General features: G+C 34.7%; 1 protein-coding gene across 1 annotated transcript; it reads right to left on the reverse strand.

The window, feature by feature from the left end:
- Positions 1-688: 688 nt before the first annotated feature.
- Positions 689-1,627, reverse strand: Or2k2 (olfactory receptor family 2 subfamily K member 2). Its single transcript, XM_027943033.2, has one exon. The coding sequence runs from the start codon at positions 1,625-1,627 to the stop codon at positions 689-691; it is 939 nt and encodes a 312-aa protein (XP_027798834.1).
- Positions 1,628-12,819: the final 11,192 nt, after the last annotated feature.

Below are 12,819 nucleotides of genomic sequence, written 5' to 3' on the forward strand. Positions count from 1 at the left end.
CAGCAACTTAATGAGGCACTAAGCAACTCAGTGAGACCCTGTCTCTAAATAAAACACAAAAAAGGGCCAGGGATATGGCTTAGTGGTTGAGTGCTCCTGGGTTCAATCCCCAGAACCAAAAAAAATCAAGAAAAAGGTGAACAGAAGGCATCAATGACTGCCTTGCTCAGGAAGATAGGGAGTTTTAATCAGGAGTTTTGAATAACAAAGGTAGTTAGGGAGCTACTACCATGTAGATCTGATCAAGAAGTCAGAAGGATATTGTCCTCTCAGTTCTGCAGCTGTGTGATGCTAAGCCTTTTAATTTTTCTTTGATGTTTTTCTCACTTCCATAATCAACACCAATCTTTATTGTTCATTCTTTTGAAAGGATTCAAGCAACGAAAATATACAAGTTTCTTCAGCACTAACATTCACTGGCTCCACATTTATCCAAGTTTCTTTCCAGAGCAAACATTTGATAGCTCAAACTTCACAGCCATGAAATACCAGATAGGAAATTTCATAAATGCAAATTGGAACCTCCTCTAGTCCGTTAGCAATTCCTTTGTGTACATATACTCCGCAGGAAATCATAAAGCTAAGGTTCAAAGCAGAGCTCTAAGTGATTGTATGTGTCTAGAATTTCTCCAGTGAATTCTGCCAGGGGCATATCCTTGGTAAAACAAAGGCATCCAATCAGAAAAGTTCATGTTTGATGCGATAATATCTTGCCCAGCAATTTTTTCATAGCATCTTTTACTTCCTTGTTTCTTAAGCTATAAATTATGGGGTTTAACATAGGAGTAAGCACTCCATAAAGCAATGAGATGATTTTGTCTATTTCTTGTGAGTTTGATGAAGAAGGTCTTAGGTACATGGATAGGGCAGCCCCATAATATAAGATCACCACAGTCAAATGTGCACCACAAGTAGAAAACGTTTTGTGTCTCCCCTCTGCTGAGCTGATTCTCAGAATAGTAGAGAGGATGAAGACATACGAGATGCAAATTAAGAGCATTGGAATGGGCAGGAGGAGAATGCTGACCACCAGCATGATCATGTCCATGAGCAGTGAACTTGTGCAAGCTAACTTGAGCACTGCCAGGATTTCACAAGTGAAGTGGTCAATGAGATTCCCACAGAGGGGTGTCTGCAGGGCAAAAGTGGTTTCCAGCAGGGCAGTCAGACAGCCCGTTACCCAGGAAATGGTGGCCAACTGCACACAGACCTGCCTGTTCATGATGATGGGGTATCTCAGCGGGTTGCAAATGGCCACATAACGGTCATACGCCATCACAGCCAGAAGCACACACTCTGTGGAGCCCATAGCAAGGGACAGATACATTTGTACAGCACACCCTGAAAAGATAATGGTTTTTCGGGATGACAGCAAGTTCACCAGCAATGTAGGAATAGATGCAGATGTGTAACAAATATCCATGAAAGAGAGATTTCCAAGGAACAAGTACATAGGGGTTTGAAGCTGTGAATCCAGGATAGTGATTAAAATAAGAATGCTATTACCCAGGAGGGTAATCAGATACATTACAAGGCTGAAGATGAAGAGAACAATCTCTAACCTTGGGTATTGGGAAAATCCTTCCAGGAAAAAAAAGCTCCAAATGGTGAAATTTTCTCCTTGCATTTCCTTTCTTTCACCTGTAGTTATTCTAGTATAATTCTCTTCCTTTCATCTGAGGACATAAAGAAATTAATAAAGTATAATGTTTGTTTAGTTATGAAAGCACTCTCAAACTTATTTTCACTATTTCAAACACAATGTTCACAAGAAGTCATAGAATAGCATATGTATTAATCAAGGGGGGAAGCAGGTTTGATCTACATAAAAGTTGATTTTTCCACAATAAAACTTAGAAAACAATGAATCTGAAAACAAGAATAAATTTAATATTTTAATTTCAGCTCATAATCCTATCCTTAGCACAGTAGGCTTTCAATAAAGATTTAAAAGTGATGAATGAGAAAAAATATAAATGGACATTGAATAAATTATTGAGTACAAGTTAGAAAAGTAAGCCAGATAAGTGAAGGAAAGAAAGCTCATAATGTACAATAAATGTACCAATAATGACCTTCCCTGGAATAAGAGAATGAATGTTAAAATAAATAAATTACTGGATTTTAAACCAACACCTACATAGTTCTGGGTCTAAACGAATTCTGTCCAGCTGAGAACTTAGGAGATATGTATACTGTTTCAGAAAGGATGATGCTGCTTAATGCATTGTGATTATATCTAAGAGACAGTTTATAAATCACATTAAAATAACCCACCTCGGGCTGGGGTTGTGGCTCAGAGACAGAGCGCTCGCCTACCATGCGTGAGGCACTGGGTTCGATCCTCAGCACCACATAAAAATAAAATAAAGATATTGTATCCACCTATAACTAAAAAATCAATATTAAAAAAATAGCCCACCCATTTAAACACTAATATCCATATATAGTTTATTCATTATTGAATACCATATCCTCGTAATTGTGTAAAATCAATAATGCATTTCTTTCAAAATTATTGACTGCCACCATCACTAAAAATATCAAAGAAATTTTCTAGAAATTATACCCAGGTAATACCCTTATTATTCACCAACACCCATGAATATCCAGCAAATGCAGAAAACATACTCCCTTAGAAAAATTAGCATTTCTTGGAAAATAGGATTTAAGCTCCCATAGTTTAATTAAGACACTTCAGGGGTTTGTGGGTTTTTTTACATGTCATATTACAAACAAAAAATTATTAAAAACTTACCTTGCTTTGCACATATATTGCTTGTTATCAACATCATACTGTTTCCTTCTCTGCTGATTCTCTCCATTCTATTTTCAAATACATGTTCTTAAAAACAACCTCCATGGTCACAATAGCCAAGCCCACTGCCATCCTCTTTTTGCTTTTTCATAGATGAGTCAGTCCCTCAATCATATGGTTTATGTTACAATATTTCAGTCTTCACTTTATTACCACTGGCATTCTTTCCTTATTTCTCAATTTCATTCTTCTCCCAGTTCTCCATGTTTAAAATGTTGGCATAAATACAAACGTTGTGACAGTCTTATTTTACTACTTCACTTAAAATACTGCTTTGATATACTTTATAAAGTTAGCTGTGTACAAGGAAGAATGAATGCATCCATGTTAAAAAATGTTATTGTGTAAAATCAATAAAATCAATGCATTTCTTTCAAAATTATTGACTACCACCATCACTAAAAATATCAAAGGGTAGCAACTGAAATACTACGTAAATTTAAATCATTTGTTGTTTTGGGGGAATACACGTTGTCCCTGAACAATTTAAAGTTCAGCAGCTGAGATTTGAAGCTTCAGATCCTTCAGGGATAATGTCCTAAAGATCCAATTATATAAAACTTTTAGAGAGTCAGACAAAAAGCAAACCACACTTCCACCTAAAAATGTGCAAGAACCTCCTAAAAAGCAGGTTTTCTGGGCTAGGGTTGTGGCTCAGAAGTAGAGCACTCGCCTAGCATGCGTGAGGCACTGGGTTTGATCCTCAGCACCACGTAAAGTAAAATAAAGACATTGTATCCACCCATAACTAAAAAATAAATATTAAAAAAGAGCAGGTTTTCTATTCTCCCTTTCCCCCAATCACTAGTTATATCAAGATTTTTTTTTTTTAATGATTACAATATAGAATACCTAACTGAAATACAGGGGGAAATGTCTCTGCAATTCTAAGATATAAGATTTTCCATTTATGAAATTACTTCTTAGTTTTCAGAAATCAAAAATGTTTATTCTTTTAAGCTACAAATAAATCACTTAACGTCTTAACAAGTGATCGAAAATTTTATTCAAAAGACCCAACAATGTACTGCCTTCAAGAGACTCATCTTATAGGAAAAGACGTCCACAGACTGAAGCTGAAAGGTTGGGAAAATACATACCACTCACATGAAATGTGGAAACAAGCAGGGGTTCCCATCCTCATATCAGATAAAGTAGACTTCAAGCCAAAGTTAATCAAAAGGGATAAAGAAAGACATTTCATGCTGCTTAAGGGAACCATACATCAACAAGACATAACAATTATAAATATATATGCCCCAAACAATGGAACATCTACGTTCATCAAACTCTTCTCAAGTTCAAGAGTCAAATAGATCACGACAAAATAATTCTGGGTGACTTTAACACACCTCTTTCACCACTGGATAGATCTTCCAAACAAAAGCTAAACAAAGAAACTATAGAACTCAATAATACAATCAGTAACTTAGACTTAACAGACATCCTTACATCCATCAATGAGTGAATACTCTTTCTTCTCAGCAGCACATGGATCCTTCTCTAAAATAGACCATTTATGCCCTTCAATAGATGAATGGATAAAAAAAAAATGTGGCATTTATACACAATGGAGTACTACTCAGCACTAAAAAAATGACAAAATCATGGAATTTGCAGGGAAATGGATGGCACTAGAGCAGATTATGCTAAGTGAAGCTAGCCAATCCCTAAAAAACAAATGCCAAATGTCATCTTTGATATAAGGAGAGCAACTAAGAACAGAGCAGGGAGGAAGAGCATGAGAAGAAGATCACCGTTAAACAGGAACGAGAGGGGGGAGGGAAAGGGAGAGAGAAGGGAAATTGCATGGTAAAGGAAGGAGACCCTCATTGTTATACAAAATTACATATAAGAGGAAGTGAGGGGAAAAGGGGAAAAAAAACAAGAGAGAGAAATGAATTATAGTAGATGGGGTAGAGAGAGAAGATGGGAGGAGATGGGAGGGGAGGGAAGGGGAGGGGAGGGGGAATAGTAGAGGATAGGAAAGGCAGCAGAATACAACATGCACTAGTATGGCAGTATGTAAAAAAGTGGATGTGTAACTGATGTGAATCTGCAAAAAAATGTGAATCTGTAAAAATGGGAGTTCATAATCCACATGAATCAAATGTATGAAATATGATATGTCAAGAGCTTTGTAATGTTTTGAACAACTAATAATAAAAAATTTTTTTTAATAAATAAATAAAATAGACCATTTATTATTCCACGAAGCAACTCTTAGCAAATACATAAAAGTAGATATCCTACCCTGCATTCTATCAAATCATAATGGAATGAAATTAGAAATCAATGATGAAATAAAAAATAAAAGCTACTCCAACACCTGGAGACTAAATAGTACGCTATTGAGTGAACAATGGGTTGCAAAAGACATCAAAGAGGAGATTAAAAAATTCTTAGAGGTAAATGAAAACACTGATACAACATCAAAATCTCTAGGATACTATGAAGGCAGTATTAAGAGGAAAGTTCATTGCATAGAGTTCATTCCTCAAAAGAAGAAAAAGTCAACAAATAAATGACCTAACATTACATCTCAACACCCCAGAAAAAGAAGAACAAATCAACACCAAAAGAAGTAGAACACAGGAAATAATTAAAATCAGAACTGAAACCAATTAAATTGAAATAAAAGGAACAATTTTTTAAAATGACAAAACAAAAAGTTGGTTCTTTGAAAAAAAATAAGTAAAATTGATAAACCCTTAGCTATGCTAACAAAGAGAGGGAGAACAAAAACTCAAATTACTAACATTCATGATGAAAAAGGAAATATCACAATGGACACTACAGAAATACAGAAGATAATTAGAAATTATTTTGAAAATCTGTACTCCAATAAAATAGAAAATACCAAAGGCATCAACAAATTTCTAGAGACATATGATTTGCCCAAACTGAATCAATATGATATACACAAGTTAAACAGATCAATTTCAAGCAATGAAATAGAAGATACCATCAGAAGCCTATCAATCAAGAAAAGCCCAGGACCGGATGGATACACAGCTGAGTTCTACAAGAACTTCAAAGAAGAACTAATACTAATACTCCTCAAATTATTTCATGAAATAGAAAAAAGAGGGGACACTCCTAAACTCATTCTATGAAGACAATATCACCCTGATTCCAAAACCAGACAAAGACACATCAAAGAAAGAAAACTTCAGAGCAATATCTCTAATGACCATAGATGTAAAAATTATCAATAAAATTCTGGCAAATCAAATTAAAAAACATATCTAAAAGATAGTGCACCACCATCAAGTGGGGTTCATCCCAGGGATGCAAGGTTGGTTCAACATACGGAAATCAATAAATGTAATTTATCACATCAATAGACTTAAAGATAACAATCATATGATTATCTCAATAGATGCAGGAAAAAGCATTGACAGAATACAGCACCATTTCATGTTCAAAACACTAGAAAAATTAAACAGGAACATATCTCAACATTGTAAAAGCTATCTATGCTAAGCCCCAGGCCAATGTCATTTTAAACGGAGAAAAATTGAAAGCATTCCCTCTAAAAACTAGAACAAGACAGGGATGCCCTCTTTCACAACTTCTATTTAACATAGTCCTTGAAACTCCAGCCAGAGGAATTAGACAGATGAAAGAAATTAAAGGGATATAGATAGGAAAAGAAGGACTTAAACGATCACAATTTGCTGATGACATGATTCTCTACCTAGAGGATTCAAAAAATTCCACCAGAAAACTTCTAGAACTAATAAATTAAACCAGCAAAGTAGCAAGATATAAAATCAACACCCATAATTCAAAGGCATTTTGGTACATCAGTGACAAATTCTCTGAAAGATAAACTAGGAAAACTAACCCATTTACAATAGACTCAGGAAAAAATAAATAAATACTTGGGAACCAACCTAACAAAAGAAGTGAAAGACTTCTACAATGAAAACTATAGAACAACCAAGAAAGAAATTAGACCTTAGAAGATGGAAAGATCTCCCTTGTTCTTGGATAGGCAGAATTAATATTGTCAAAATGGCCATAATACCAAAAGCACTATACAGATTTAATGCAATTCCAACCAAAATCCCAATGACATTCCTCATAGAAATAGAAAAAGCAATCATGAAATTCATTTGGAAAAATAAGAGACCCAGAATAGCCAAAGCAATCCTTAGCAAGAAGACTAAAGCAGGTGGCATCACTACACCAGAACTTAAACTATACTGCAGAGCTATAGTAACAAAAACAGCATGGTACTAACACCAAAACAGACTTATAGATTAATGGTATAGAATAGAGGACACAGAGACAAACCCACATAAATACAATTATCTCGTATTAGACAAAGGCGCCAAAAACATATATTGGAGAAAAGATAGCCTCTTAAACAAATGGTGCTGGGAAAACTGGAAATCGCTATGCAGCAAAATAAAATTAAGCCCCTATCTCTCACCATATACAAAACTCAACTCAAAGTGGATCAAGGATCTGGGAATTAAACCAGAGACCCCGCACCTAATAGAAGAATAAGTAGGCCTTAATCTCCATCATGTCGGATTAGACCCCAACTTTCTTAATAAGATTCCTAAAGTGCAAGAAATAAAATCAAGAATCAATAAATGGGATGGATTCAAACTAAAAAGCTTCTTTTCAGCAACTGAAACAATCAGTGAGGTGAATAGAGAGCCTACTAATTGGGAACAAATTCTTACCACATACATGTCAGATAGAGCACTAATCTCTAGGATATATAAAGCACTCAAAAACCTTAACACCAAAATATAAATAAATAAATAAACTAATCAATAAATGGGCCAAGGAACTGAACAAACACTTCTCAGGATATACAATCAATTAACAAACATGAAAAAATGTTCAACATCTCTAGCAATTAAAGAAATGCAAATCAAAACTACTCTAAGATTCCATTTCACTCCAGTCAGAATGGCAGCTATTAAGAATACAAACAACAAAAAGTGTTGGTGAGGATGTGGGGGAAAAGGCACTCTCATACATTGCTGGTGGGACTGCAAATCGGTTAAGCCAATCTGGAAATCAGTATGAAGATTCCTTGGAAAACTTGAAATGGAACCACCATTTGACCCAGTTATCCCACTCAATTTATACCCACAGGACTTAAAAACAGCATACTACATTGATGCAGCCAGATCAATATTTATAGCAGCTCAATTCACATTAGCTAATTATGGAACCAACCTAGATGCCCATCAGTAGAATGGATAAAGAAAATGTGGTATAACTACACAATATTCCAAAAAAAGGAATATTACTCAGCATTAAAAGAGAATAAAATCATGGCACTTGCAGGTAAATGGATGGAACTGGAGAATATAATGTTAAATGAAGTAACCCAATCCCAAAAACCCAAATGTGGAATGTTTTCTCTGATATGAGGATGCTGATCTATAATGGGGATGTGGGGGAAGAGCATGGGAGGAATGGAGGAACTTTAGATAGGGCAAAGGGGAGGGAGTGGAAGGGTGGGGACATGGAGGTAGGGAAAACGTTGGAATGAGATGTACATCATTACCCTAAGTAAATGTACGAAGAAATGCATGGTGTGAAAATACTTTGTGTACAATGAGAAATGAAAATTGTGTTCTATATATGTACTATGAAGTGAAATGCATTCTGCTGTCACATATAACAAATTATAATAAATAATTTTTTAAAAAAAATTTATTCAATATACAGATATTGAGAGGACCATAAGGCAATGAAACCTCAGAGGCAATGGGTACACGTAAAACCCAGATCTCAGTTTCTCAATACTATTCCCAATTAGAAGGAATTATATTTCCTCAGAAAAATAGCTGATACACGAACTGGAGCAGGACAAGATTAACTTAGAGCATTTTATCCTACTGGAAAGCAAGAGGTATGCAAAAACTGACAGGAATATATAAAAAAAAGTCACAGATGCCCCCCGCGATAATGCTTCCATTGCCAAATCTGGGGCAGATTATTTTGAGCATCAAAATAAAAATAATGGCTTATATTTCACAAATATAGAGTTCAATATGATATTAAAATGAATAAGAATGGACAGCTGTTAGCCACAGGATACCAAAAAATATACAAGAATGATGTTAATCAGAAAATAATCACAATTAAAGGTTATTATAGCAATAGACTATCATAGGTAAACAGTTGTAGATATCATAGTCATTTTAAGTCAAAGTTAGATGAAGAACAGAATATTTACAAAAATTATCTAATAATTTCAAAGATAAAAATGATGACTTCATAGTGGGGAGACCTGGAAGATAATCATTTTAACGTCTCCAGTATTGGTACAAGTTGATTCCATGTGCCTTCTGTCATGATATGCACTTCATTTCTGTGGTATTCCTATCAAAAATAAATCACCTGACTACTCATGAGTGAAAACAAGACAAACCTAAGTTTAGGGATATTCTGTAAAATAATCCAACTATACTTTTCAAAAAATAACAAGATGGGGGGGGAAATTTAAAAGACCAAGGAGAAGTTCCAGAGTAAATGACATTAGAGAGACATGACAACTAAAGCCAATGAATGACCCAGCATCAACCAGATTGGTAGACCAGAGAAAATGAACTAAGGAGAAAATAATTAGCTATTAGTGGGACAATAGACAAAATTTAAATACGGTCATCAGATTACACATTGATACTGTATCAGTGTTGTATTTCCTGATCTTGATAACTGGACCGTGGGTTTGTAAAGGAATATCCTTGTGCTTGGAAAATATATATTGAAGTATTTAGTGTTAGTATTAATTCCCCCATCTTAACCCTCAGATAATTCATTAAAAATGTTTTACGTTCACTCTAGTTATGGGTAGGGAGGTGTACTTATTACCTACCACATTCTTTTTGCAAGTCATTCAGTTCCCATATTTTCTGTGTCCTTATGACAGTTCATTTACTGGATTACTGAGGGTACATGGATGCTCCATATAGAGGACCACTGGGAAAACATGGTTATAACACATGAAGCAGCATTTTTTTTCCTTCATAAGAGAAAAAGTAACCACCACCAGATTAAATGATATAGGAATTTAGAAGTTTTAAATTAAGTGGTGGAATGATATTTTAGGGATAATGGGCCACAGTAGCCCACAAGATGACCTTGAAATAGATTTGTTTGATTGTAAAACACAGGAAACCTCAGTTAATGGTTCCATATTTTAATAATATCAATCTTTATTTTCCTAAAGCTTTGTGGTCACATCTCGTTCACCACTAGGCAACAAGGCTATCAGAATTTAACGAGAACTAACAATAAGACAAAAATTTGAAAGAATCAACAAAAAGCTCCTGGAACTAATAAGCGATTACAATTTCAGGATGCAAGATTAATACACAAAGTCAATTGCTCTCCTATATATCAGCAATTGAAGTGTAATTTGAAATTAAAAACAATACCATTTACATTAACATCCCCAAAATAAAATATTTAGGCATAAATGTAACAATATATTTACACACACATATATATAAATTGTATGAGGAAAAACTACAAAATCTGATGAACGAAATCAAATAAATGAATAAATGGTGACCTATTCCATGTTCTTAGATGATGGGAAAACAGTCTGTCAAGTTATCAGTTCCCAACTTGATCTGTAGATTTGAAACAATCTCAATTAAAGGCCCAGGAAAAAGGGGCTGGGGTTGTGGCTCAGCGGTAGAACGCTCGCCCAGCACATGTGAGGTGCTGGGTTCAATCCTTAGCACCACCTAAAAAATAAATATAATAAAGGCATTGTGTCCAACTACAACTAAAAAAAAAAAAAAAAAAAACTTAAAAAAAAAGGTCCAGAAAGTTATTTTGTGAATAGCAACAAACATTCTGAAATTCATTTGCAGAACACCATAGCCATTTTGGAAGATAGTTTGGCAGTTTTTTTTACAAAACTAAATATACTAAAAAAAATTTTTTTTAAAAAAAGCTAAATATACTCTTACCATACAATCTTTTCATGGCTCTGTAGCTCGTCTCTTTCCTGAGCACTGAATAATGTTACATTGTATTGCTATAGTACTCTCTATCATTTACCTACCAAAGAACATCTTGGTTGTTTTTAAGTTTGGGCAATTATTAATAAAGTTGCCATAAACATCTATGTGCAGATTTTATATGAACATTAATTTTCAATTCATTTGGGTAAATACCTATAAGTGCACTCACTCATATGGTAAGGACGTGTTAGTTTTACATGTTTTTGTAACCAAATATTCTCAAATTCTACTTCCTATATAGTGGAATAACTTCCCAGGAGACCAACCTATGTATAACAATTATAAACACTTAAAAAAAAATTCTCTTAAGGCTCTGGAGAGTCCACAAAGCCAAACAATTCTGGAGAGTCAACATGGAAGGGGCCAGCATAGGGTGTTTCCTAGTGTTAGGGCTTTCTACTAAGAATGAGACACACAGGCAAAGCGTGGCACAGAACAGCGGAAGTTCCCATGGAGAACCACCATCCTTTGGGCCTGAGGAAGGCAGAGCAAAGGACAAAGTGGGAGGAAAATTCTGGAAAGAAAAGAGGCTGAGAAGTGTTTGTGTGTGGAAAATGTACAAGTCTCTGGCTGAATTCTGAACCACCATGTTCAGATGGCAAACAGCTCAGCTAAGAAAAAGCACCTAAATGGAGATCTGAGCTATCATCCAAAAGTGTGACAGTTTTTAGTTCAAGTTTAACCATATTTATTGTCTGCTAAAAGAAAAGTAACTTGGCCAGGCACAGTGGCCCACACCTGTAATTTCAGGGACTCAGACTGAGGCAAGAGGTCAAAAGTTCAAGGTCAGCCTCAGCAAGTTAGTGAGGCCCTCAGCAACTTAGCAAGAACCTGTCTCAAAAAATAAAAAGGGTTGTGGATGTAGCTCTGTGGCTAATTACCCCTGGGTTCTATCCCCAGCCCCAAAGAGAAAAAATTAACTCTTTGGAGGAATACAGTCCAGAGTCCCCACAACATAACATTCTAAATGTCTAGGATACAATCCCCAAATATTAGATATCTAAAGGAACAGTGTGGCTGGGGAGAGGCAGAGTCAATCAAAAAAGATCAAACCCAAGATGACCCAGATAAGTAAATATCAGACAAGAACTTATACTGTTTTTTTTAAATATGAATAAGCCTAGAAATAACATATATATATATATATATATATATATATATATATATATATATGACTAAATAGAAATTTTAAAACTGAAAAATAAAAATATCTGCAATTTTTGTTAAATGACTGAGATTTGCAGAATAACAAGTGATCTAACCATCTTAATTGGAGTTTCATAAAGATAGGAAGGAAGAGAAAGGCACAGAAAAGAATATTTGAGTAGAAATGCACCCAAAAAAAAAAAAAATCCAAAACCTGGTAAAATGCATAACTAAAAACAAACAAAAAAACAACAATAACAAAAAGCTAAGCAAAACTTAAATAGAACAAGTACAACTCGGCCCATCATATGACCAAAGTGCTGAAATTCAAAACTAGAAGAAATCATGAAAGCAAACAGGAAAATTACATACTGCATTCAGGGAAACAATCTGAATGGCCACCAATACCACCCTGGAAACCCTGAACGCTAAAAGGTGGGCTCTTTGCAGTACTGAAATAAGACACAATTTTAAGAAAAATATTGTTTCAATTAATATTCAGAAAATATTTTATACTTTAAGGTTGTTCTGAAATCAAAAGTAGCATAATAAATTTACATATCTAAACATAAATAAGCAAAATTGGTTTTAAATTGCTCTTTTCAGAGAAATATCCAAACAAAAATGGTGATCTTATTGCTTTTTCACTGCCCTTCACATTTTTTAATGAAGGCTCAATCAATGTGCAAGAGACATGATTTTAAAAGGTAGAGAAACTTTCCATTCTATATTTGTTTGAAAGGCTTGGTAATCTACAAGCTTTGTAAAATGACTTCCCACATTAAAAACTATAAGAAATCAACTTGGAGCCTGCTTAAAAGAAATAAGAAAAGCATGAGG

Source organism: Marmota flaviventris, chromosome 13 (assembly GCF_047511675.1).
Source record: "Marmota flaviventris isolate mMarFla1 chromosome 13, mMarFla1.hap1, whole genome shotgun sequence".
In the NCBI taxonomy this organism is placed as follows: Eukaryota; Metazoa; Chordata; class Mammalia; order Rodentia; family Sciuridae; genus Marmota; species Marmota flaviventris.